This window comes from Juglans regia, chromosome 7 (genome assembly GCF_001411555.2).
Source record: "Juglans regia cultivar Chandler chromosome 7, Walnut 2.0, whole genome shotgun sequence".
Taxonomy (NCBI): Eukaryota; Viridiplantae; Streptophyta; class Magnoliopsida; order Fagales; family Juglandaceae; genus Juglans; species Juglans regia.
The window spans coordinates 1,657,686-1,679,982 of NC_049907.1; the positions used below are offsets into that span (position 1 = coordinate 1,657,686).

At 35.6% G+C, this 22,297-nt stretch overlaps 2 protein-coding genes across 7 annotated transcripts; one reads left to right on the forward strand and one right to left on the reverse strand.

The window, feature by feature from the left end:
- Positions 1–1,475: 1,475 nt before the first annotated feature.
- Positions 1,476–9,092, reverse strand: LOC109009100 (OVARIAN TUMOR DOMAIN-containing deubiquitinating enzyme 7). Of its 3 annotated transcripts, none has more exons than XM_018989457.2 (13): positions 8,960–9,092; positions 7,961–8,067; positions 7,666–7,741; positions 6,864–7,013; positions 5,953–6,014; positions 5,181–5,265; positions 4,910–5,059; positions 4,633–4,753; positions 3,494–3,621; positions 3,313–3,410; positions 2,150–2,292; positions 2,012–2,056; positions 1,476–1,783 (listed from the first exon to the last, which is right to left on the reverse strand). In XM_018989457.2, the coding sequence occupies exons 1-11, from the start codon at positions 9,008–9,010 to the stop codon at positions 2,163–2,165; spliced, it is 1,158 nt and encodes a 385-aa protein (XP_018845002.1). In that variant the 5' UTR covers positions 9,011–9,092; the 3' UTR covers positions 1,476–1,783; positions 2,012–2,056; positions 2,150–2,162. The 3 variants fall into 3 exon arrangements, with proteins under 3 accessions (XP_018845002.1, XP_018845004.1, XP_018845003.1); XM_018989459.2 differs by having other exon boundaries at positions 7,681–7,741; positions 8,960–9,036; XM_018989458.2 differs by having other exon boundaries at positions 1,476–1,786; positions 8,960–9,036.
- A 6,268-nt stretch (positions 9,093–15,360) lies between these two features.
- LOC109009098 (filament-like plant protein 7) lies at positions 15,361–22,244 on the forward strand. Of its 4 annotated transcripts, none has more exons than XM_035691827.1 (7): positions 15,361–15,575; positions 15,657–15,788; positions 16,562–16,740; positions 17,887–18,031; positions 18,239–20,714; positions 20,882–20,942; positions 21,473–22,244. In XM_035691827.1, the coding sequence occupies exons 3-7, from the start codon at positions 16,642–16,644 to the stop codon at positions 21,971–21,973; spliced, it is 3,282 nt and encodes a 1,093-aa protein (XP_035547720.1). In that variant the 5' UTR covers positions 15,361–15,575; positions 15,657–15,788; positions 16,562–16,641; the 3' UTR covers positions 21,974–22,244. The 4 variants fall into 4 exon arrangements, with proteins under 4 accessions (XP_035547720.1, XP_018844997.2, XP_035547722.1 ...); XM_018989452.2 differs by having other exon boundaries at positions 16,593–16,740; XM_035691829.1 differs by having other exon boundaries at positions 16,593–16,740; positions 17,893–18,031.
- The last annotated feature ends 53 nt before the right edge of the window (positions 22,245–22,297 follow it).

Sequence of the window (22,297 nt, forward strand, 5' to 3'; positions counted from 1 at the left end):
TACGAGTAGTCTTAAAACCGACCTTTCCAAAACAAGAAAATGGGCTGGGTTTAGCGTTTCATAAAAGGCTATTATTTCTTTCTCTTTCGGGTTTTCTTGGCAGACCCCATTTTGTTGGTTGTGATAGTTACGTGCATGCATGCAGGTGTATGCACTCTTCTTGTGAATTTTAGACATTTCTCACTTGCTAAGATAAGCATATAATCATGCATGTGTCCCTTGTTTTTTGCAATTTTGAAAGCCCCCCCACCCCAAAAAAACAAGGCTTATAAGAAGGTTATAAATCTATTTTCCCATTTCTTCCTTTCCCATTTGTTGTAAGTTTGATGAGTGAAAACAAAGGAGAATTTTCCAACTGTTTGAAATAGGTTATTCTGGTTGCCAAAACTAGCATGCATGCGTCGATCTCTTCTTGTTGTAGACTCTAACAATGCATGGGAAATGCCATATTTACAAGTTTCAACTACTCTATAAGCTGCCTCCCCATTTTGCTAAAAAGTTTTCGCTTTAAATATGCATGGGAAATTGCGAGCGAGGAAGTTCATCATGAACTCTAGATATTGGGATACTTAGCCTAGAATTAAAGGCTGGCCTAACCTCAAAGCTACCCTACCTTTTTGCTAATACCAATTGAGTAGTTGAAACGGAACAAAAGATGGTTTCCATATTCTCAGAGTTTTTTTGTCCCCCATGCAGTTCTTAAGTAACAGCTCATGCGAATTCATAGTAGTTTCAGCTGCCGACACTTAGATTTTTTTTTTGGTCTCTTCATGTATTGTATCTTTGCACCCCAAAAGCAAAGAGCTTTTTGCCATGCAATAGCTAATTTGGTTGAATATCAAAAGATAACAAGGTTGTAGCTTTATATATGTATTAGGTTTGGGCAATTAGCAACTCGATTAAGAAAGAAATTTGACCCAAATCAAATCCTGGCTGTGATTGATTTATACTTGTTTACAAGTCATGGTATTGTTCAACTAAATCATGAGACATAGCAGCTTGGAGAGAGTAGGATTTAAATAGGGTGTTGAATCACTGTTTGTCTGAAAATGATTAGCTCATGATGGGAAAACTCAGCTTTCAAATAATGATATCAAATCACTTCTTATTTAAAAAAACTCCACGTAAAATTGTATATTTAATCCTTTAATTAATACTTTAAAATCCATGAACATCTTGTGCAAATTATACCACACTCCAATCTCCATGAACATCTCGGGGGCATTTCGAAGCTGCTGGCAGATATCGATAGAATTCGACGAGCAAGGCAAATAGATCACACAACTCACACCTCCCTCTACCAACTTCAAATTCGAGCGCTACAGTACACTACACTACATCAGATTACACTACAGTACTCATATATAATTATTTGTAAAGAAAAAGTGGCTCTCAATAACACAAACTGAGAGGATCGCATGTTATAGATAAGGTAAATCTGATCGAGCATGGCAACAAATGTATGGGCATTAAAAAGAAATAGGAACAGAGGTTTCATTAAATTTTCTACACTTCAATTATCCCGTTTTAATGGTGTTAACACGAATTTTCAACATTTTTTAATGTAACTATTTTCTTCTATGAACATGTAACACCATGGTGATCTGTCATTCCCCCGTATGCCGTATGGAGTAACTCAATATACAATTAGCAACTACATGTCAAGCCGGTTTGGTCTGTGCAGATAATGATGCAACTATGTAGCTTGATTCGTCACTGGATTGCTCTTTTCAGGTCTGATGTGCATGCAAACGTTTAAGTGGTCGTCTGATATTCACATCAACTGCTATAAAATAAACATACACGACACAGGTATCAATTTCAGGCACCGAATCAGAACCATCTATTTTCCACGAATATAGAACAAATATATTAGCCAAGTAGAACAAATTCTATATATATGCACAACACATGGCAGTATGCAACAAAGAAGAAAAATACCACAAATCCGTTGCAAGTAGGCAAATAAGTAGAATGATCAACAAACCATATCATTTGACTTATTACTGACCTGCAATACCGGTGCTCCTCTCTCTGTGAGAGCAGAAGTTATCAGCTGTCAAAAGAGGAAAAAAAGGGAAGAATTATTTCCCTCAAATGCTCAGAAAAGGAATATTACAGAGCACCCCATAGAAGTTATTACTCATACTTTCAGATCAAGATCAAATACAAAGTGCACCCATGTCAGGCGGCCCTCCATCAGATCCATGAGTTGGTGCAGCTTTAGCAGTTCCACATTTCTTGCCTTGCTGCCGTTCCTTTCTAGCCTTTCTAGAGTCAATTGAATGGTTTCTGATACAAATAACAACACCACATTTGTATTCAGGGAAGGGACCCAGAATTTTTTATCAGAAGTGCCAAAGCATGAATAAAATAATGTATTACGATTTCTTGTTGGCCGAGTGTTCTTTCAGATGTCGATCAATCAATCTTAATTGTTGTTGCTCTTTTTAATTATTTAATTATTTAAATGGGCTGTGAATAATAAAAGTAGACGATTTTAGACTAAACCTAAAATTGAAGATATTTGATTAATATAAAATTATAAATAAATATATTTAAAACCCCTGCGCGCGCCCCTCTACGACCCCCCCTAATTCTGTCTCTATTTGTAATAAGACTTTGAAGGAGCGTAGAGTGTTTAAGGGTTGGGTGGGACTTCTCTTCTTCTTCTTTTTTTTCCTCCTAATCAAGCATGTATATTATTATAGATAAAACTAATACAAAGATTAGGGTAGGTCCTTTCCACTGTCAAGAAACAAAATGCATCTAGATAAAAGATCAGTGGGTATACAACCAAAAACAAGGTTGGTTGCTGCCCACGCCACTTGGTGCGCACATCGATTTGCAGATCGATTAATTTTGGCTAGTTTCCAATGCCGATGAGGAAGGAAGAGACGCTGAATGTCTTCAACAATGGGGGAAATAAGGGGTGGGACTTCTCATTATATCTCAATGGTATAAACCAGACAACAAACCAAACAAACGAACTCCTCTTGAGATCAAGACAACATTATCAACGTCTATACAACATCATAGTTGCCATACCTACTTAATGAACCTCTTCCATTTTATCTTCATAAGTTAGATAAGATGTGCCCTTCTCACCAATGGTAACCTAGCAATCCCCAACCACCCAAGCAAGCATTCAAGTATTCACTCACACACATAGACATGCGCACACAGACAAGAACATGAATACATGCATACCTCTGTGTGTGTGTGTGTGTGAGTGAGAGTGAGAGTGAGTGTGTGCATGCCTGTGTTCTGAAAGATAAACATTCCTTTACAATGGAAGTTCAAAAGGCATACACAACAAACTTCGCAGAGGATCTTCCAGCGACTGCTCCACAACAAGCCTTGTATTTCTTCTTTGAACCACATGGGCAGACCTTATTTCTTGAGATCCTCTGCAGGAAAGGAAGATGAACAAACAGTCCTCATTTTGAAGGGAAGCAAATAAGGATTTCAAGTTTTCATCATATCAAAAAACCTTGTCATCTTGCTGGGAACTACTATCATCATGACTTCTTTCAACACTATTACTGGAAACATCTTGTTTGTCGATGTTCTCTACTTGTTTTTCCTCAGGTTGCTCGCAATTTTCATTTTCATCTACACCTGGACATCCTCAAAATTTTAAAATCAGAACACTAAAAACAAAAACAAGAACCAGGAAATATTCCACACTGTGAACCAACCATGGATTATAATGAATCATATAGTTAGAAAATAGATGAGGTAAGTAATAATGATCTATTATCTTAAAAACCAAAACCCAAGTTTAACTTTATATCTCAAAGCAAATCCTAAAGCTGCACCAGTTTTTATTCACTCTTTTTCAAGTAGAAGTTACAAATTTCTCCACTCTTCAGGTTCAATCCTCCCTTTTCAAACTTCGACTAGGACAGATTGAGAAAATAGAAACTCCCAGGACAAATGTCCTAATGCACCAACTAATTAATAGACCAAAAGAAGCAGAACAATTTAAAAAAAGAAAAACAAAGAACAGCTTCCAAGTCATCAATGAAACACCCTACCAATTTACCAATTGTAAGAAACAAATAGATACTGCAGATTAAAAAGTACAACACTAAATAAAGCAATATTTGCTTCCAAATCATCCCGTCACATGAATGCTTAAACCCATGCATATTTCCTAACAAGAAAACTACCATAATAACACCCATTTCCTTCCTCTGATTATTTTAAGACAGAGCCACTTAACTGACATTAAAATGTGGACTGGCAATATTTTTTCCCCATAAATTGCGAAAGAAGAAGGTTGTAAGGATTTTAAATATTTTATGCTAGGTAATCTGATATCGTTTCCAGCAGAAGTAAGCAGGGAGAGGACTCTTGACATTTGCTTGATTCTATAAGAATCTAGCGGTTAGGTTCTCTAAAATGTAAGTGCTGGAAATCCTTTCATCTAGACTTCCGTTCAAGGTTTCTTTTTAAGAATAAAACTACTCAGCAAAGATGACACCTACAGAATAAACTAAAAAATGGCAAGAAAACACATACACAACTATTTATGAAAAAGCTTATTATTTATGAAAAAACTGGCATCATATGGTAAAGCCTAATTTAATTATCTAGGGAGTGCAAAAACTACTGACCGGCCATTACCATTGGAAGTATCTACTTCACCAGGAAATGAATCAGTTTTCACCAAGCAGTCTTCTGTTCCTTGTTCTGCTATAAGAAACTCTATCGCAAGATCAACATCACCATATACTTGCCCTAGAACCTGATATGAAAAAACATACATAAGGAACATGGAACACCTAAAAGTTCCAAGCCGTCTAAGCATACCAGCAAATAGAAGTTTAAGATGTTAGCATTGTGAGATACTGCAGTCAAACACCGGGAAAGCAAAATAAATAAAATTAAAGGCATCACTCACCTGATTCACTTTTTCAGAATCTTGACATCCACTTGCTGCCATAACCATTTTGACGGATCCAGCATGAATACAACCCTCGCCCGTTCCTCCTTTGGATCGATTGACTGCAACTTTTGATTGATGAGCTGTTGCTGAAAGATCAGCATCCGCCTTTCACAAACTATAGCTTATCAGGATATTGAAGACAGTAAATGTTTGGACTCATATATAGAATACCATTGTAGTGATAAGCAAAGTTTGTAAAAGAGAGAAAAAAAAAGTACAAACAAACCTTGATAATGATTGGCCTAGCTGGCCCACCACAAGTGTCTTCCTTTAACCGCACACTATTGTAATGTTCTTCATCGTGATAAGATCTGAAAAACCAATTGCATATGATATTCCAGAACAAAAACATCAACCATCTATAATAGGAGGAAGCCTTTACTAAACAAAGAAGTGATCCAAGTTGAGCTGATGATATATCTCGAAGCATCAAACCCCATACAAATAATTAGTGTAAGGATTGTGGCACCACTAGAGAAAACTGGCTGCCATTCCTTGTAGCACTAAAAAGATGTATTTTTCTGTGGATGGAAAAGAATAGTTGATTCTGTATCACGTGAGTTGCTCACACTCTAATTAAAAGTTTGATACGTAATACGTCCTACAGAAGCTCTAGACAGTATTTAATTGTTTTTCCTCTTAAAGCTTAACCTTATGAGTCCTCACCTACCAATATAATTTTACAACACACATTGAAGATCATATAGACACTAAAATACGTTTACAACAAAACCAACTCTAACTTCCAAATTTATTAGTGTTCTTAGAACGTACCATATGTCAAAGCAACTGTCATCACTCAACTCAATAAAGCATGGCCCATAAATTCAAGATTGGCTACATAATTCTTTCCCACCCATCAGATCTATTAAGGCCATTGTAGAAGTCAAGATATTTTCCACAAATATACAAATTGAAAGGAGAGGTTGACACCCTACACATAATCAAAAGATATGCAAAGCACATTATAATCAGGATTAAGATTCTAGAAAACTTACAAATGGACCATCCGAGCTCCACGTTCATCAAAATTACGAATGTACCATCGGGGTGACATATTCTGCAACAAGTAAGATCCATTCCACATAGGTCTAAGAGGAAAAGCATGGCGCATATCGAGGGAAAGCATATGTATGAGTTCATGTTGAAGTACACATGCATGATTTCTTCAATTTAAGTTGTGTATGAATGTTTTGACTGGATGAATTTTGTAACACGGCAATGCCAGATGGAGTGAGTACATTACTATGGCATTTTCTGCCTATGCAAATTTGTTGCAGAAACTTATATGAGTCAAAGCTCAAAAGCTACATATACACTCTTCAATGTCATTATTTAAGTTTCAGGAAGAATAGTCACAATTTTTTCTGGTAATATCACATTTGCAAATTCACTTCATGATTACCATTTTAATTTTTCACACTATAAAACAATATATGGTGCATACTCTAAATCAAGAAGAAAAGGAGACAACTCAGGAAAATCAATAGAATACTGCTAAGAGTAAAGTTTCGTACTATCATTTGATGCATATATGCATACAGACCTACGATATTTTTTCTTTTGTATGTTTTTTAATAAACATATACCTAAGAAAAATATATCCTATACAGTTAAATTTTGAAATTCCCTGGAGTTTTAAGACTAGATTTAAAAATTGGTCTAGAGTCTCTTGAAAATATTTAATGCAATCAGTACTGAGAGGCAGCCTCAGCTTGTACCACAGAGAATTTCCCATTAAGTTTGACTACAGCACTTAAAGACTAGCTTAATGGTGCAAAACTGAAACGCTAAAATATATATAAAAAATTAAAAAAAAAAAGGGTAAAAGGAAGGATATTATCCCAATCAAGAGAGTATATAGATGAGTGCTAGTAATAGACGCTAACACAGAAGAAAAGGGTCTCACTCTGTGAATGCATATATTACAATGGGTAACAAGAGAAGCAGCCTGCAATTCCATATGTCCAGCCCATGTGCCTTCCTTTTCCATGGATTGGCAATATTCATCAAACGGTGCATCATCCTCAATAAATGGTTCAAACATTTCGCGATTCTTCTGTTAGTTACAACTCCAATGTCAGAAACCTTACAAGCTGATTGTCCAATAAAATGGGGGAGGGATTGAGGCTTGGGGGGAGCGAGGGGGAGAACAAAGTAAATCATCCATCCAGTTTGCCAAAAAAACCCCGGTCATTGTAAACAAAACAATACACAGAATAAAAATTCTTGCGAATAACAATTAACGGAGTTGCAAAAGCCATTAAAATAAAAAGAGATTTCGGCAGGTTTACCAGTTTACAGCCTAGTGCTAGAAAAAATGAAAGTAAAATGAAGTAACTTTAAGACCATAAAGTCAGAAAAAACATGTAACAGCTTAACTGTCACATTTCCAAGTATAGGAAACAAGTATTTCAACTATCATTTCTTTCATACCGACTGCTATTTATTTCACACAGCCCCTCTATGCTTATTAGAACAACATATCACTAATAATTGGGGTACAAAGCTACTTCTAAAACAAGAGTGTGTGTACAACGGATTAGGTACCACATACTGTTGGAAAACACCATAAAATTGAGAAAAGGAAAAGGTGCAAGATCAATATTCTCATCAAAAGAAAAAGGATAAAAGAAGAAGAGAGGGTACTCATGGAAAAACAGGTATAATTTCTCTCTTAAGGGTTTTAATTTCTCTCAAAGACCAAGTACCAAAATATATTCTACCACCATGCTGCGATACTTTTTATGTTCCTCTTCATTTCCTTCCAACTGATCTGCAAGCGCCCTGAAAATAAACAAATTAAACTGCATTATTAAAAAAAGTATTTGATGCCTTTATTTTGTAGGTCAATTGTGAGACACAGATCATACACAAGAAAAGTTGAATAATCTATGTATATGTGCATGGGTAGAATGCAACCATAAAACCTATCAATTTAAGAATTTCAGAAGTACATATTGTAAGTAGCCAGATGTAAGATGAGGCCATGGAATTAATACTCGCCTGAAAAAACAATTGCCATCTGCAGTCACTTGGACAATTTTTAGGCCCAATGCATCAAGCTGAGTACGGAACTGAGAAAGATCTGCCGGCTTTCCGTGCTTTTTGACCTGTCAACCAATTAAATTTCCATTCACCAATTGTTTTAGAATTTTTAAAATGAACCATTTATTAAAGCATTATGCCAAATACAGCCAAATTATTTAACTGGATAAACAATCCTCCCATCATCCAAAAGACCATACAATCTAAGGTTGGCAAAAATAAGCTCGTCTCATTATTCACTCCTTCAGGGGTCAAATTGTCATGTGCATCCTCCATTCAATCCCATCAGCTAAAACAATCATATAAGGAGAAATACTGCACGCCATCTCATTGAGATACCGCACACTTCATCTAATCTTGAATTTCAACCAAAAAAAAAATCACACTTGATCAAAGGCAAACGACTTATCCTATTAAACAGTCTCCTAAATGCAGATTTTGCTTCGTTACCGTATCATAGAGACGTGCAGATAAAGTAATGATCGGAAAATATATACTACAAATAGCAGCTCAACTGCTACTATTACCGGAATTATCCATAGAAAAACTGAGGTTTCTTTACCAATAATTCTTTACCCACTCGCAGCCTCAAACTCATCGCTACATAGCTTTAGCTCTCCGTATTCAGACATCACAAACTTCTCTAATTGAACCAAACCCAAATCATGGACCGAAAAATTGAACGAGTGAGTAAAAATAAGAATAACAAAAACTCGATACAAATTTAATAAACCGAGTTGAAAGTCAAAAATACAATATAGTCCGTATCAACTGTTACAAAATTTGTGAGCCTACAAAGATAGTTACTTTAAGAAAAACAGTACGAATAAATCTGAAATAGAAACAAGACTTGTAAGCGATAATGCATAAGCTTTGGCGAATACAGCCAATGAGACAAGAACAAAGAAAGAATAACGAGGACAACAATTTTGGGGAATGAACATGCGAAATGCTTACACGAGGCTGCTTCTTCATAGGTTTCCCGGTTTGGTGCTTTGTCTTCACCATCCTTCTCTGAATCCAACACCGTTTCCGTCCGATTATATGCAGAGCCTCTTTGGGTTCAGATTAGAGAGAGATGAAAAAACTTGTAACGGCGACTCGTGCTGGTGGGCCCTGTGGTGGCCAGGTGCCACGTGCAACGTCAAAGGTCCATGGGCCTTCAGCGAAAGTGGGTTCAGCCTTCTTCTGTCTCTTTGCTTGCTTTTCGGGTTCAAATGTTTCGGGCCCTAGTCAAGCTCAAAAAGAAAGTTGATGATCCGTTACAGTTGTTGTGTCAACTTAAGTCGCTTTAATATATGATTTCGTTCAATAAGTGTTCAATTCAAAACCCTTTTTCTTTAGGATCATAACTGTAAGACCATACATTTTTATTTTACATTCATTTGTGCATCGAGTTATTCTATTCTCATGCTACTCTATAGAGCGTATCATCCACATCACTTGTAAAATTTAATTTGTAATCACTTAAATTGTAAGGTTCAAATTTTAAAATTTATCTTTCAAATCAAATTATGACATATAAATAATATGTAGTGTAGAGGTCTTATAATAACTATACTTTTATGCATTTTATATCCTCCTTTGCACTTAGCAGCCAATTATGAGCACCATGGCCTTTTCCTTTCCTTTGAAAATCTCCATGGCCACTTTATAAGAAGGGCTGAGCTTGGTTGAAGGCCATGTCCTTTGTTGGGATGTTATAAGGATGAACGTGACGACTGGACACGAGACAATGCATGCACTCGCTAGAGTCACTCAAACAATTCAAAGAGTTTCAAATTCTTAATTCTTATTTTTGTCAACCTACAGGCATATTAAGGGCAGATTTTTTTTTTCCTAAGCTAGCATGTTATAAACATATTTAATAATTACAAAATACAAGAGTCAACAAGGTGGGAGGCCCCAACAATTATCTCAAACTAGTTAATACAAAATAATAATAATAATAATAATAATAATAATCTAAAGTCAATGACTTGGCCTCCACCCATTTCTCACAAATGAGAGCCGTTTGAAAGATGGTTTGGATTGGTTTAAGGGAACTGTCACTACCTCTCTATCTTAATCCTTAGTTAAGAGAAACGAGAATATAGGAAAATAACAAGCAGAAGATGAGTCGAATCGCCAGCAGACGACTGTCCATGATTGTGAGGCGCGTGGAGACCATGCACCACTCTTAAAGAGAGGAGATTGGTCTGATCTAAGAGACTCGAGGTCGATGACCCCAATAGTGTTACACGCGGCAGTGAATGACTATCTCTGACACGGCGACAGGTGAATCTCACGCTCGATTTGAGCCGCACGTGAGATGTACGCTTCGCTCTTTCTAACTATCTTATTCTGTCGTTTTAAGAATCAGTAGTTGGGGAGTCTTGTGGTGTAGCGAGTGGCGGTTGTGGGTGGTCGAAAAGCAGTGAATTTGAGCATCTTGGTGCTATGATCGGAAAAACAAAGAAAAAACCGGAAAAAATAAAAAAACAGAAAACAAAAATACAAAAAATAAAAAGTTTAAAAAAAAAATGATGTACAGTTTCGGGATGAGCCGGACTAAAGTAGGGTGGGTGGAGTAGAAACTAGTTCCACTCCACTCTGACGAAGATGAGGGGATTTTTTAGTGGTTAAGAGCGTTTTGGCGCAAAGAGAGGACGAGCGTTTTTTAGGTAGTGCTGCTCATGAGGGCAGAATTACAAGGCTTGGGGGCTTTGTCGGTTTGTCCCACCTAAATTTTTGCCATAATAAAACCATTCGATTGATTAAACTACTTTTGGATGCGAAGGTGCACGACAAATCAAAACTGAGATTCCAACTTAACAACCAGAGAGATAGAGAGAGAGAGAGAGAGAGAGAGATTTCATTGATTTGAAAGTTTCTTCAAAGGGCAACCTCAAATTCCATAACCATCACATATATTATTTATATAAATATATATATATATATATTAATACTATATAAAATTGCTCTTTTATATATATAATGGCACTCAAAAAAAAAAAAAAAAAGCTCAAGTCGATCGCCTTATGAATATTGATCATGTAACCACCCAATAATCGTTAATTAGTACATTAATTATTATTTCGGGCCACCAACTAATTATTTTTATATAAATATAGTTAGATCTTTTCTTTCAACGTAATATTCGAAATGTTTCGTTGACCTTAAATTTTGAGGCTGGTCAAAGACATTGTCCAACTTTATTATAAGTTGCTTTGATATGATCACGTGACATGATTCATGTCACTCCCATGAGTACAACCAAAAATAATTAGTACGTAGGATCGGCGGTAGCCCATTTGGGACACAAAGCAGCACGTTTTGACGGACATATCACTTACATTGGTTACAAGATTATATGATCAACACTCGGTAATGATGGACTCCATATATATAACACACATCATATTATTATACCCTCTCTCTATTTGTGGTACTATATATATGCATGAAGCAATACGAACGATTGTCTCTCAAAGTACTACAATTACGTACAAAGAAATCTCATAAAAATAAATTCAGAAACTCATCACTTGACTTCATATAATACGTTAAATCTACCAATTTATAATAAAAGTTACTTTATAATCTAACGTGTCACATCAACCCATGTCAGTGTATGAATTTACTTTGATTGACTAAAATATTTCTTTTTAATAAGTATTATTATATAACCCATATCAGATTATAACTATCTATTTCCAACTTGAAATTAAGCTTGATCAAGTACTTAGGAGAATGATCTTTATACAAATTAATGTGTATTGTATGTAGCGGCCTGACTAATAATTAATTAAGACTTATTCAGTTCGTAGACAAAGAGATGATCATTGGGATTAGACTTAAAGCAATAATCATTATTGATTCACGGGAATGAACACTAAGTGTGGCATCAAAGCAACTTAAATATTGGATCATTGGCTCAAACGAAAATAAAGAGATAAAGACGATCAATTTGACAAGAATTGCAGATTAGATTCGGATTACTTGAAGTCTGGCCAGTACTGCATGCTTAGCATGTATAAACTGGCGTAATATCATTGCAAATTAAGTTAGGTTCTGAGTAGAAGTCCAGTTGGTTAAACTGATCACTTGATGGATGGATGTTGCACAGTCTCTTCAACAAGACCCTTTGTCTTTGGGTGCGCGCATTATTGCTAAATAATATTATAAATGGCTTAAATATTCGAATAATTCTATGTATCAGTTACTATTCACTTTCATACTCTCAGACTTATAATTTTTTTTATAAGATATGGGGTGTGGGGTGTGAGGTAGTGAATAGTGATTGATAAGAAGAATTTTTTTAAATATTAGCATATTTTCTTCCTTCTTTCTAACATGCCAGTTTGAATTTTTCTCATATTTAAATCTTTAGACACGTACTTAATTACTCGATCTAGTAATTCCCTACTAATTACTTGATTAGAAGAATTTTATTCTCAACTTGGTATATAGAGCACACCTAATTATAAAATATTTACAGAGCGTAATTCGATTTGAAAAATAAATTTTAAAATTTAAATCTTACAAATCAAATTTTACCATTTAAGTGAGATGGACGTAGGTGTACTCTACATACCGACTCAAGAATAAAATAAGTAACTTATATATATATATACACACCCACCATGCAAGCTGGTGATCAGGATCATTTGGCACCTCATCATGAACTGCATGCATGATCAATATGTTGCAACAAGTAACAAGAAAGAATTAATATTATTGGTCCAATCTTGATAGCAAAATAAACCAATTAAGACACTTCGAATTAAGTTGTCTGCCAAGGACTGCAATAATATTGCTTTGTAGATGAAATTTAAATATTTTTTTTTTATTAAAGAAGATATTGTTAAAAGTGGATTCGTGTAGGAAAGGAAACTCCAGAAAATTTATTCTGGGAGGACGATAGTGCTTTATATCTGGCAAAATGTGGGCCTACAGTGTTAGAAGCCGATGTGACAAAATTCCGTAAAGATGGTTCGGTTTGGTGAGTAGTCATTAAAGGTTATTCAGCATGCATCGAGAATGCAATACATGCAAGTCGAGTAGGATCCTATGTCCAAAAAAATAATCAAGTTGCTTATTTTCACCCACGAAAAAGGGAGATAAACAAATAGTACGTCAATGCTCTTCATTGCGTACCTACGTGTCATATGTCAATGCCTACCTGTCACTCGATTATTTTTAGAATAATTATTTATATAATCGTAAAATATGTAAATATTGTACAGTCATTTTTAAAAAAAAAAATTATTATTATTAAAAAATTAATTTATTTTTATATAAGTCTCGTATTTATTTATTTTTTTCAAGATGATTAGACAACGTTTATATATTCACGACTATAATTATCATTTGTCTTATTCTTAAGCCATTATTAATTATTTCAATAAAATAATTCTGCTCATCGTTTCTATACCACACTTTTGTTTTTATTTTTTATTTTTTTTCTTAACAAGAATGTGATATAAAGATGATGAGTAGAAAAATTCTTTCAATACAAATTTTCAGCAAATTTTTTATAAAAAAAAATGAATCATACATAAGAAAAAAAAAATCTATATTTTTTCACAATAAGATCCACATTTTACAAAGGGTGGCCTGCGAGAGTTGTATACTTGGGAACTTTAGAAATCATTACTCTTATAACCATTCACTTTCACTAATTACAAGGCAAACTCAAACTTCATTACCCAATTTAACAAGCATTCCCATTGTGCTTGCTTATAAATGCAAAGAGCATGGATGAGAATCAGAAAAAAGAAAAGGAAGAAGAAGAAGAGTAATAAAGAATGGGGCGCATTGGCTTTGGTTGTAGGTGAAACTCAACAACCGATCGAATATACTGCAAAAGAGAGGGACCAGTGGCCAACTAAATATTAGTCATTATCATATTTTTATTTTAATTAAATTAGATAGGAGAGACTGATCATCTAGAGTTTAGACAGATACCAATATCAGTACTAAGCTTAATGATTACACACTATATTATGATACGTGGAGTACGATCTTATCTTAATGGTCGCATTCAGACAAAAAGCATGCTTATATACAATATAAATATGATCTAGACAGAAAGCATGCTTAGGAAGGAGGGAAAATGAAAGATAGAGAGATATATTAAAAAGAAAACTTTATTTTTTAAGATAATAAATAAATAAAATCAACATTTTTCTTAAAAAATAAAAAAATGACATTAATTTATACCATGTTATAAGGTCACCACCTTACCTACCCCACTACCAAGACATGCAAATAAATTATTAAATGAGTGATACAGTAGTGCCAAATACCCTTTTTCTTTTCTTTTGTTATTTGATTATTCATTGCTTTGAAGGATCCCAAAAACAATTATTCTTACAAATTAAATGGTACTGTCTTGTTTAATTACAATTCTTGATCATATAATAAATCATCTTGGTCCTGTGTACTTTAGGCACCCTCACTTCCTGAATATATATATATATTATATATATATATAGAGAGAGAGAGAGAGAGAGAGAGAGAGAGAGAGAGAGATATGCTGTCAATTCCCAAATAATATTTTTCACTGTAAGAAAAAAACGTTTTCTCTGTAAAATTAAAATAAAGACAATACTTCCCCCCCTTCTAAACAAAATTAATAACATAAAATTATTCATGAGCTTATCTTAATTTCTTTTGTAAACAAAAAATTAATATATATATATAATATACCAAAATTTATTATTAGCTAATTTCATACCAACAAAATAGGCCTTAAGATATTATAATTACCTCAAGTTTTTTCCGAAATTTAACTGCTAATCTCTCAAATTCTCATAAAAATTAAAAACCAATCTACTTAGGACTGGTTTAGATAATAAGATAAGATGGTTTTAGATAAGTTGAATAAATTATTGTTAGAATATTATTTTTTAATATTATTATTGTTTTGAAATTTAAAAAAATTAAAATTTTTATTATATTTTATGTGAAAATTTAAAAAAATTGTAATGATAAGATGAGTTGAAAAGTTTTGTATCCAAACAAACCCGTAAATTAATATTGTGTTTTAAGTACAATATTAATTTTTTTTAATCCCATGTTAAAATTTTCTAAATCTAAAGGAAAACTAGGTTTTTGTTCATTGAAATATACGTATAGTTACATCAATAATATTTATAAATTATTTTAACTTCATTAAATAAATAAATATAAAGCATGAACAAAATTTAAAAAAAAAAAAATAGAGACAGAGAACCTGATGAACTGGACAAAGACCTCCACTCTTCCTGTCCGTTCGATCAAAAAGCGAAAGCAAAAGCAGACCCAAAACCGCGCGCAACGCAACGAAACCCGTCAAACCACCAACGACCACGAAAGCACCAACGCGTCCCTTCCAGGCGTCAGATCCCAGCCGACACTTTCCCCAAAAACCCTCTCTCTCGTTTTTTTAACTCTTTACTCCGCAACTCTCTTTAGTATTTTACTTTTCCTACTTACCAAACACGGGCAGGCACTGTTATAGTACTCTCTTCTATAAGGTCGTGCTGATTCTCTTGCTTTGTTGCGATCTTCTCCTCCTACCCATTTCTCTCTGCAAGTGGCTGTGTCGGTGAGTTCGAAACCTGTTACACATTATTAAACATTATTATATAAATGCATGATGTCTCTGGGTTCTCTTTGCTTGTTGCAGCTTTCTGGAAATACAAGCAGCTTTCTGGAAATAGCAAGTTTGTACTCCAGAGTCGTATATCTCCGCTTTCTAGGCTTTGTTCTCGATTCTGATTACCCATGCGCAGTGAAACCCGGTGCTTCACTGTCAAAGGTGAGAGACAGCCTTGAAAACATTCAGATTTACTGCCTTATTGACTGTAGCTTAGTGGAAAAACCACTGGTCTTGCCTCTTGCTTGTGGGTTTTGCGTTTATTAATTAAGTCTGTTGAATATAATGTTTGATACGGGGTCTATGCCAACATGTGAAAGCACAAGGTTGTGTGAATTTGCAAAACTTAGCTATAGGAAGTAAAATTGTCGTGCCGCTAATGGTTTGATTCGGAAGAAGAGACTATGGTATGCTCTTGTTTAGGTATTGTTTTGATTTAGGAGAGGAAGGGAAATACATTCAGAATGTTCCATCGCAGAAAGATATTAATGTTAAGATTTTGATTTGTATATACAGGGATAGGCAGTGTCATGGCCTTTTTGTTCGCCTTCAGTTTTTCAGGATGTGGTAACTTATTTATTAGTGGAGTGCATTTGGCCGGTAACCATTCTGATTTCTGAGTGGGGGGTACATGCATGCTTTCTGTTATGCTTCCGATTTGTTTTTCAATTTTTGGCCTGTTGAGATGTAGTTTCCGGTGGTAAAACGTCAATACTCTTGAGACAGTATGCTTTTTTCTCTTGTATGCTTCTTATGTGCTTAGATGGCACCCCTATGTGCTTTTCGTTTTAATGTTTACTTTACTCTTAAAAAAAATTGAAAAATATCTAATGAATGGAACTATAATTTCAAGAAAGTTTGTTGCAAGAAGATTTTTTTTAAGATTACTGTATATGACTATGTGATCCAGATTAGTTTCTGATATGAAACAACAGTCGTGCATTTTTTCTTCAATGTTCTGTGCAGATTCTTTCTATAAAGTCGTTTCACTATTCAAGCTGGAGTGGGTAGCATAATGGACCACAAGACATGGCTTTGGAGGAAGAAATCTTCAGAGAAGACCATCATCTCAGCTGACACAATACACAACTCTTCAAAAGGAAATGAAGAAGAGGTAATTCATTAATGTTTTGGTTGGTCAGTTATTTCTTTGCCAGTTTGAAATGAGATTATTATCAGTGTTGTTTGGGATTATTCCACCCAGTCTACTGATAGAAGTTTCCACTTTATTAAGAAGGTGAATTTCAGCTATCAGATGATCGACTTTATGAATTACAATTAAAAAAAAGTATTTAGATGTAAGGATGGAAATTTAACATAGATAATAATTGGCTATGCATCGCTTCAAGTCAGGGGACCAAGCAAAGTGAATTTTGTTAGTCATTAGTCTTGATGGAATCAAGTTTTGAATCTACTAGTTCTATCTTTTTCTTATTGGGGGGTCCTGCTAATTAGTATTCCACAAGGGAGGAGGGGCTGGCTGACAAACATCCGAATCAGATTTTTAGAACTGAGAAACTTTTATCTACAAGCTTACTTATAAAAAATAAAAAAACTTTTATCTGCAAGCTTTTCCGTGAAGCCTTCTGCTTTTAGATTGATTTTGCACATTAGTTGGAGGTTGTCACTGAAAAGCTTGTATATGTTCATAAAAACGAAATTACCATAACATTTAAATTTTTAATAGAAGGATTTGTTTCCATTGGATGATACCATGGTTGATACCAAAACTTTGATTCATAGAAATAATGGTTCAATTAGAGGTTTATAAAAAAAAATTGGTATTTGAAAGATCAAAGTAGTCTCTTTTAGATACCATAGTTCCTTTCCAAGTCTGCAACTTTTTTCACAGAGACACATTGGCATGCTTTGAATCATCCATCTCCTCAACTTAAGGCTCCTTGTTTGGTTAAAATAATCTTTACTTTTGTTAATGAAAGAAAAGATTGTATCCGTGTGGTGTACCTTCCAATGAATACTAAATATGCTTCCTGTGTGGTTCTAGGATGTATAAGCTTTACCAGAATTGACCTAGTGATTGTTGTTCAGAAGTTGGTGCCTGCCATTACTAGCAAAGAAAACTTAAAAACAAATGATCCCTAGAGGCATTCTCAATTGAGCAGCTTTCTGCTGCCTGTCCTCACTTGCTGAACATTTTCCATATGGATTATTTATTTATTTTTCGTTTTTCGTTTTTGTTTTGAGAGCTGTTTTATGGACTTAGAAGAATTGTTGGTACCTGGACTCTTTTTCTCTTTAGATACAGACACTTCTGACAGAGAAAGCCGAATTGGAGAAAGACCTGAAAATCCTAAATGATAAGCTTTCTTCAGCCCTCTCCGAGTGTGAAGCTAAAGATGAACTTGAAAAGAAGCACGCAAAGACAGCCCAGGAAGCAATTTCAGGTGATATGGTGTCATTTTACCCCCTTTCCAGTTCCCTTGTAATTTGTTGCAAAAGTATGGATTGCACTGTGTACTTCTCTTGTTCAAAAAGTGAAACTTTTTCATATATGGTTCGCAAAATTACTGATTGCCTTATGATGTGGATGCTGTTAAATTATGTCTTCATTTGACAGCATAGTAATCCCTTTGTTAACTGATTTTTTGAAGACTGGGAGAAGGCAGAAGCAGAAGTAGCATCCCTAAGGCAAGAATTAGATGAAGCTTTGCAACAGAGAGTAGCTGGTGAAGAAAGGTCTGTGCAATTGGACGTGGCACTCAGGGAATGTATGCAACAGCTACGTTTTGTTCGAGAAGAGCAGGAGAAAAGAATTCATGATGCTGTTATGAAGACGTCTAAAGAATTTGAAAAATCTCAGATGGTTTTAGAGGAGAAGTTAGCAGAGACCAGTAAGAGGCTTGCCAAAATAGGCATTGAAAATTCTCACCTTACCAACGCTCTCTTAGCAAAGGAAAAGTCAATTGAAGATGTTAATAAACAGTTGACTCAGAAGGAGGCAGATTTTAGTGCACTAATGACTAGATTACAATCCATGGAGAAAGATAATGCTTCTCTGAAGTATGAGGTTCGAGTCCTCGAGAAGGAGCTTGAGATCCGAAATGAGGAAAGAGAATTTAATCGTCGAACAGCTGATGCATCTCACAAGCAACACCTAGAGAGTGTGAAGAAAATAGCAAAGTTGGAATCGGAGTGTCAGAGGTTGCGTCTCCTAGTCAGGAAGCGACTGCCAGGACCTGCTGCTTTAGCAAAAATGAAAAATGAAGTTGAGATGCTGGGAAGGGATTCAGTTGAAATGAGGAGAAGGAAGTTGAATACAACTGCTTTCATGGTTGACTCTGCAGTTGATGACTCTCCTGAGAATCCAACTCAAAGGATTGGTATTCTTGCTGACCAATTATGTGCTATGGAAGAAGAGAATAAGAATCTCAAGGAAACCATTCATAAAAAAGCAAATGAACTGCAATTTTCGAGGGTAATGTATGCTCGTACAGCATCTAAATTATCACAAGTGGAATTGCAGCTTGAAGAAGAGTCCAAAGGTCAGAGCATCGTAGAGCCATCAAGGATTACTCTTATGTCACATGATCTCTCTCTCGCATCAATGTCTGACATTGGCAGTGATGATAAGGTTAGCTGTGCTGGATCGTGGGCTTCTGCTTTGATTACAGAACTGGAACACTTCAGAAATGGAAAACAAAAGGGTTCACCTTCATCTAAAACTATTGGAACTTCGGACATCAACCTGATGGATGACTTCGTTGAGATGGAAAGATTAGCTTTAGTCTCTGTTGATAAACCATTTGGGAGTTCTCAAGTTTCTTCACGTGAAGTTCATGCAATTTCTCGCCCCTTGGATGAGAGTTCCTCAGAGTTAGCTGGAATGCAGATAGTTCCATTGTCTGACTCTGAATCAGGCTTCAATGTGTCAAACCAGGAAATCAGGTCCAAAGATACATCTATCAGTAAAGTTCCGGGTTGGCTTCAGGATATACTAAAAGTGTTATTGGAGCAAAACCGCATCACTCAGAGAAACCCAGATGAATTACTTGAGGATATCAGAGAAGCTTTGCCATATATCTATAGTCCAAATTCCATCAGTGTTGTTGATGCAGGGGAAAGAACAAACAATCCTGATGCATTTAATGCCCCAATCCTAAGTGGCTACATCTCAGAGAAAGCATCAAATAAATCTTCAGTGATGGTTTTATCAGATGTTGATGTCTTGTTGACAGAAAAGAGCAACCCGCAGTTGCAATTGGATCTTAGAAAGTCAATAGGAAAAATAATTGAGCTTATTGAAGGGATCAGTTTGTCATCTCTGGATTATGATAATCCCGATACCTTGGCCAGAAAGGATGGGAATACATTCACATACAAGAATTCGGAAACAGCTTCCGGGTACATGGTCCGGGTTTTCCAGTGGAAAATTTCTGAACTTGGTGCTGTTTTACAACAATTTGTTCGTACTTGTGATGATCTGTTGAGTGGAAAGGCTAATATAGACAAATTTGCCCAAGAATTAACTATTTCTTTAGAGTGGATTATGAACCATTGCTTTTCCCTACAAGATGTTTCCAACATGAGGGAGGCGATTATGAAGCATTTTGATTGTGATGAATCGCGAAGTGAAAGCGAGGCAGAAGTTGGGACAATTGGTCATTTTTCCGAAGCAGGACGTGTTCCAAGAGAATATTTATCATATTTGCCCCTCACTGCTGCTTCAAATGGCAATCGTCTTCAGTCTACAGTAAAGGAAGAAAATAGGAATCCAATAGAGGAATTGATGAATTTGAAGTCTGCAAAGAAAGACTTGGAAGGAAGGCCTCAGTCAGCTACTGATACCAGTGAATCCTTGATGAGTCAGCTCCATGAATCCGAAAAAACCATTGCAAGCTTGCAAACAGAGCTGGAAACTCTAAAAAAATCAACACAAAAGATTGAGAATCAAATCAAAAGTCACAAGTTGACGAATGAAGATCTTGACAGACAGCTTACAGTGGCCAGAGTGGAACTAAATGAGGCACGGCAGAAGTTTTCATCACTAGAAGTGGAGCTGGATGACAAAAATAACTGTTGTGAAGAATTAGAGGCCACATGTCTTGAACTGCAGCTCCAACTTGAAAGGTACTAGTATATATATATATATATATTTTTATAAGTAGGTACTAGTATATATATATATACCTTTATATTTAGTTTTTTTTTTTATGATTTGACTTCTCTTTTAAAATATTTTTTACTTCTAATTATTTGAATTACTGAGGTTTCTCTTTTATCTGATGTATGTTCAGTGTTACAAAGAAGAAAAGCCCGAGCAATGACCCCAATCAGGAAGAAAAGCAACTTCGCACTGTAAGTTCTTATTGTCTTACTAGATGTACCTTGATTGTGGGGGAAATACTCCATATTTTTCTTATCTTTTTTACAATCCGGTACATTTGATGACAACTGAAGCTGCCTCACTAGAATGTAGTCTTTGGAAGTGTATATACATATTCGACGAACATTTACAATGCAGAGAGGTATTTAAGCGGTAAACTTTTCTTGTTGCATGGAGAGAATATATTTCAGACCAGAAAAATTTTGTTTTTATAAATAAAAACTAATAAACAGAAATGTATCTGTACTAGGTTTGCTTTACATGCCTCCCACCCCCAACCCCCTCATCTCTTTTTGACTAGCACAGGAGGATCTGTCATTGGCAAAGAGCGAGGACTTAATGTTGAAAATAAAATAAGAGAAATTTATTGTAATATATTTAATATCACTATTACCAATTTCATCTAACTTATGAACTTTACAATGTTTACTTGGTAGCACTGAAGTTGCATTTTAGCACATTACTGTGGTCTTGAGTATAGTGCTGTTGATCAATCTTGCAGGATTGGGAGATTACAGCTGCTTCAGAGAAGTTGGCAGAGTGCCAGGAGACAATCCTAAACCTTGGAAAGCAGTTGAAGGCATTGGCTGCACCAAAGGAAGCCGCCCTTTTTGACAAGGTCATAGCTAGCCCCATGCACACAGCTTCCACCACCCCCACAACAGCTACAACGCCAACCCCACCCAAGGATAAGATCATGAACCAGCGCACGTCTTTACTTGATAAGATGCTAGCGGAGGATGATGCTGCAGCTAAGAATCTTAAATCTCCAAAGACAAAAGAAATAGATGGAAATTTCACTAGAAAAATTAACGGGCCATTCCAGCCTCCAGAAAATATTATTGTTTTAAATGGGGTTAGATACGAGGATGACAACGCCTCAGCCAGGAGTCTTGCTATTGTGGCTAGCAAAAAACGGGGAGGTGGGAGTTTATGGAGAAAGCTGTTGTGGAGAAAGAAGAAAGGTACCAGCAAGAAAGCGCCTCTCCTGTTTGTCCCGTGACAAACATCTTAATAGTAATAATAATAAAGTAATGGCAAGCTTGTTGCTCAGGTTCCATTTTTTTCACCAATGTTGTTGTTTGGTTTGTTGTGGGCAAAGTGGGAGATAATGAGTCTTGGCTTTTGTTTTACCAGTCATATGAGAGAGAGAGAGAGAGAGAGAGAGAGAGAGAGAAGGATGGGGGGTGGATTTGATGCTGTGTTTGTTACTGCTGTATATAGAACTGATGCCCTGACAATAGAGATTACAGCGCGGTGAAGATGCTCCTAAAGGTGAAAACTTTTTACTTGAGCCATGTTTGATAGTTGCGTATTATGAATTGCA

Coding starts and splice junctions, on each gene's coding strand:
- LOC109009098 (XM_035691827.1), top strand. CDS start 16,642: ATGGACCACAAGACATGGCTTTGGAGGAAGAAATCTTCAGAGAAGACC. Junction 18,032..18,238: donor AGCCCAGGAAGCAATTTCAG/GTGATATGGTGT, acceptor GATTTTTTGAAG/ACTGGGAGAAGGCAGAAGCA. Junction 20,943..21,472: donor AAGAAAAGCAACTTCGCACT/GTAAGTTCTTAT, acceptor TCAATCTTGCAG/GATTGGGAGATTACAGCTGC.
- LOC109009100 (XM_018989457.2), bottom strand. CDS start 9,010: ATGGTGAAGACAAAGCACCAAACCGGGAAACCTATGAAGAAGCAGCCT. Junction 6,015..6,863: donor GTAATATATGCATTCACAGA/GTGAGACCCTTT, acceptor TACTTGTTGCAG/AATATGTCACCCCGATGGTA. Junction 5,266..5,952: donor GGAGCTCGGATGGTCCATTT/GTAAGTTTTCTA, acceptor TTGGTTTTTCAG/ATCTTATCACGATGAAGAAC.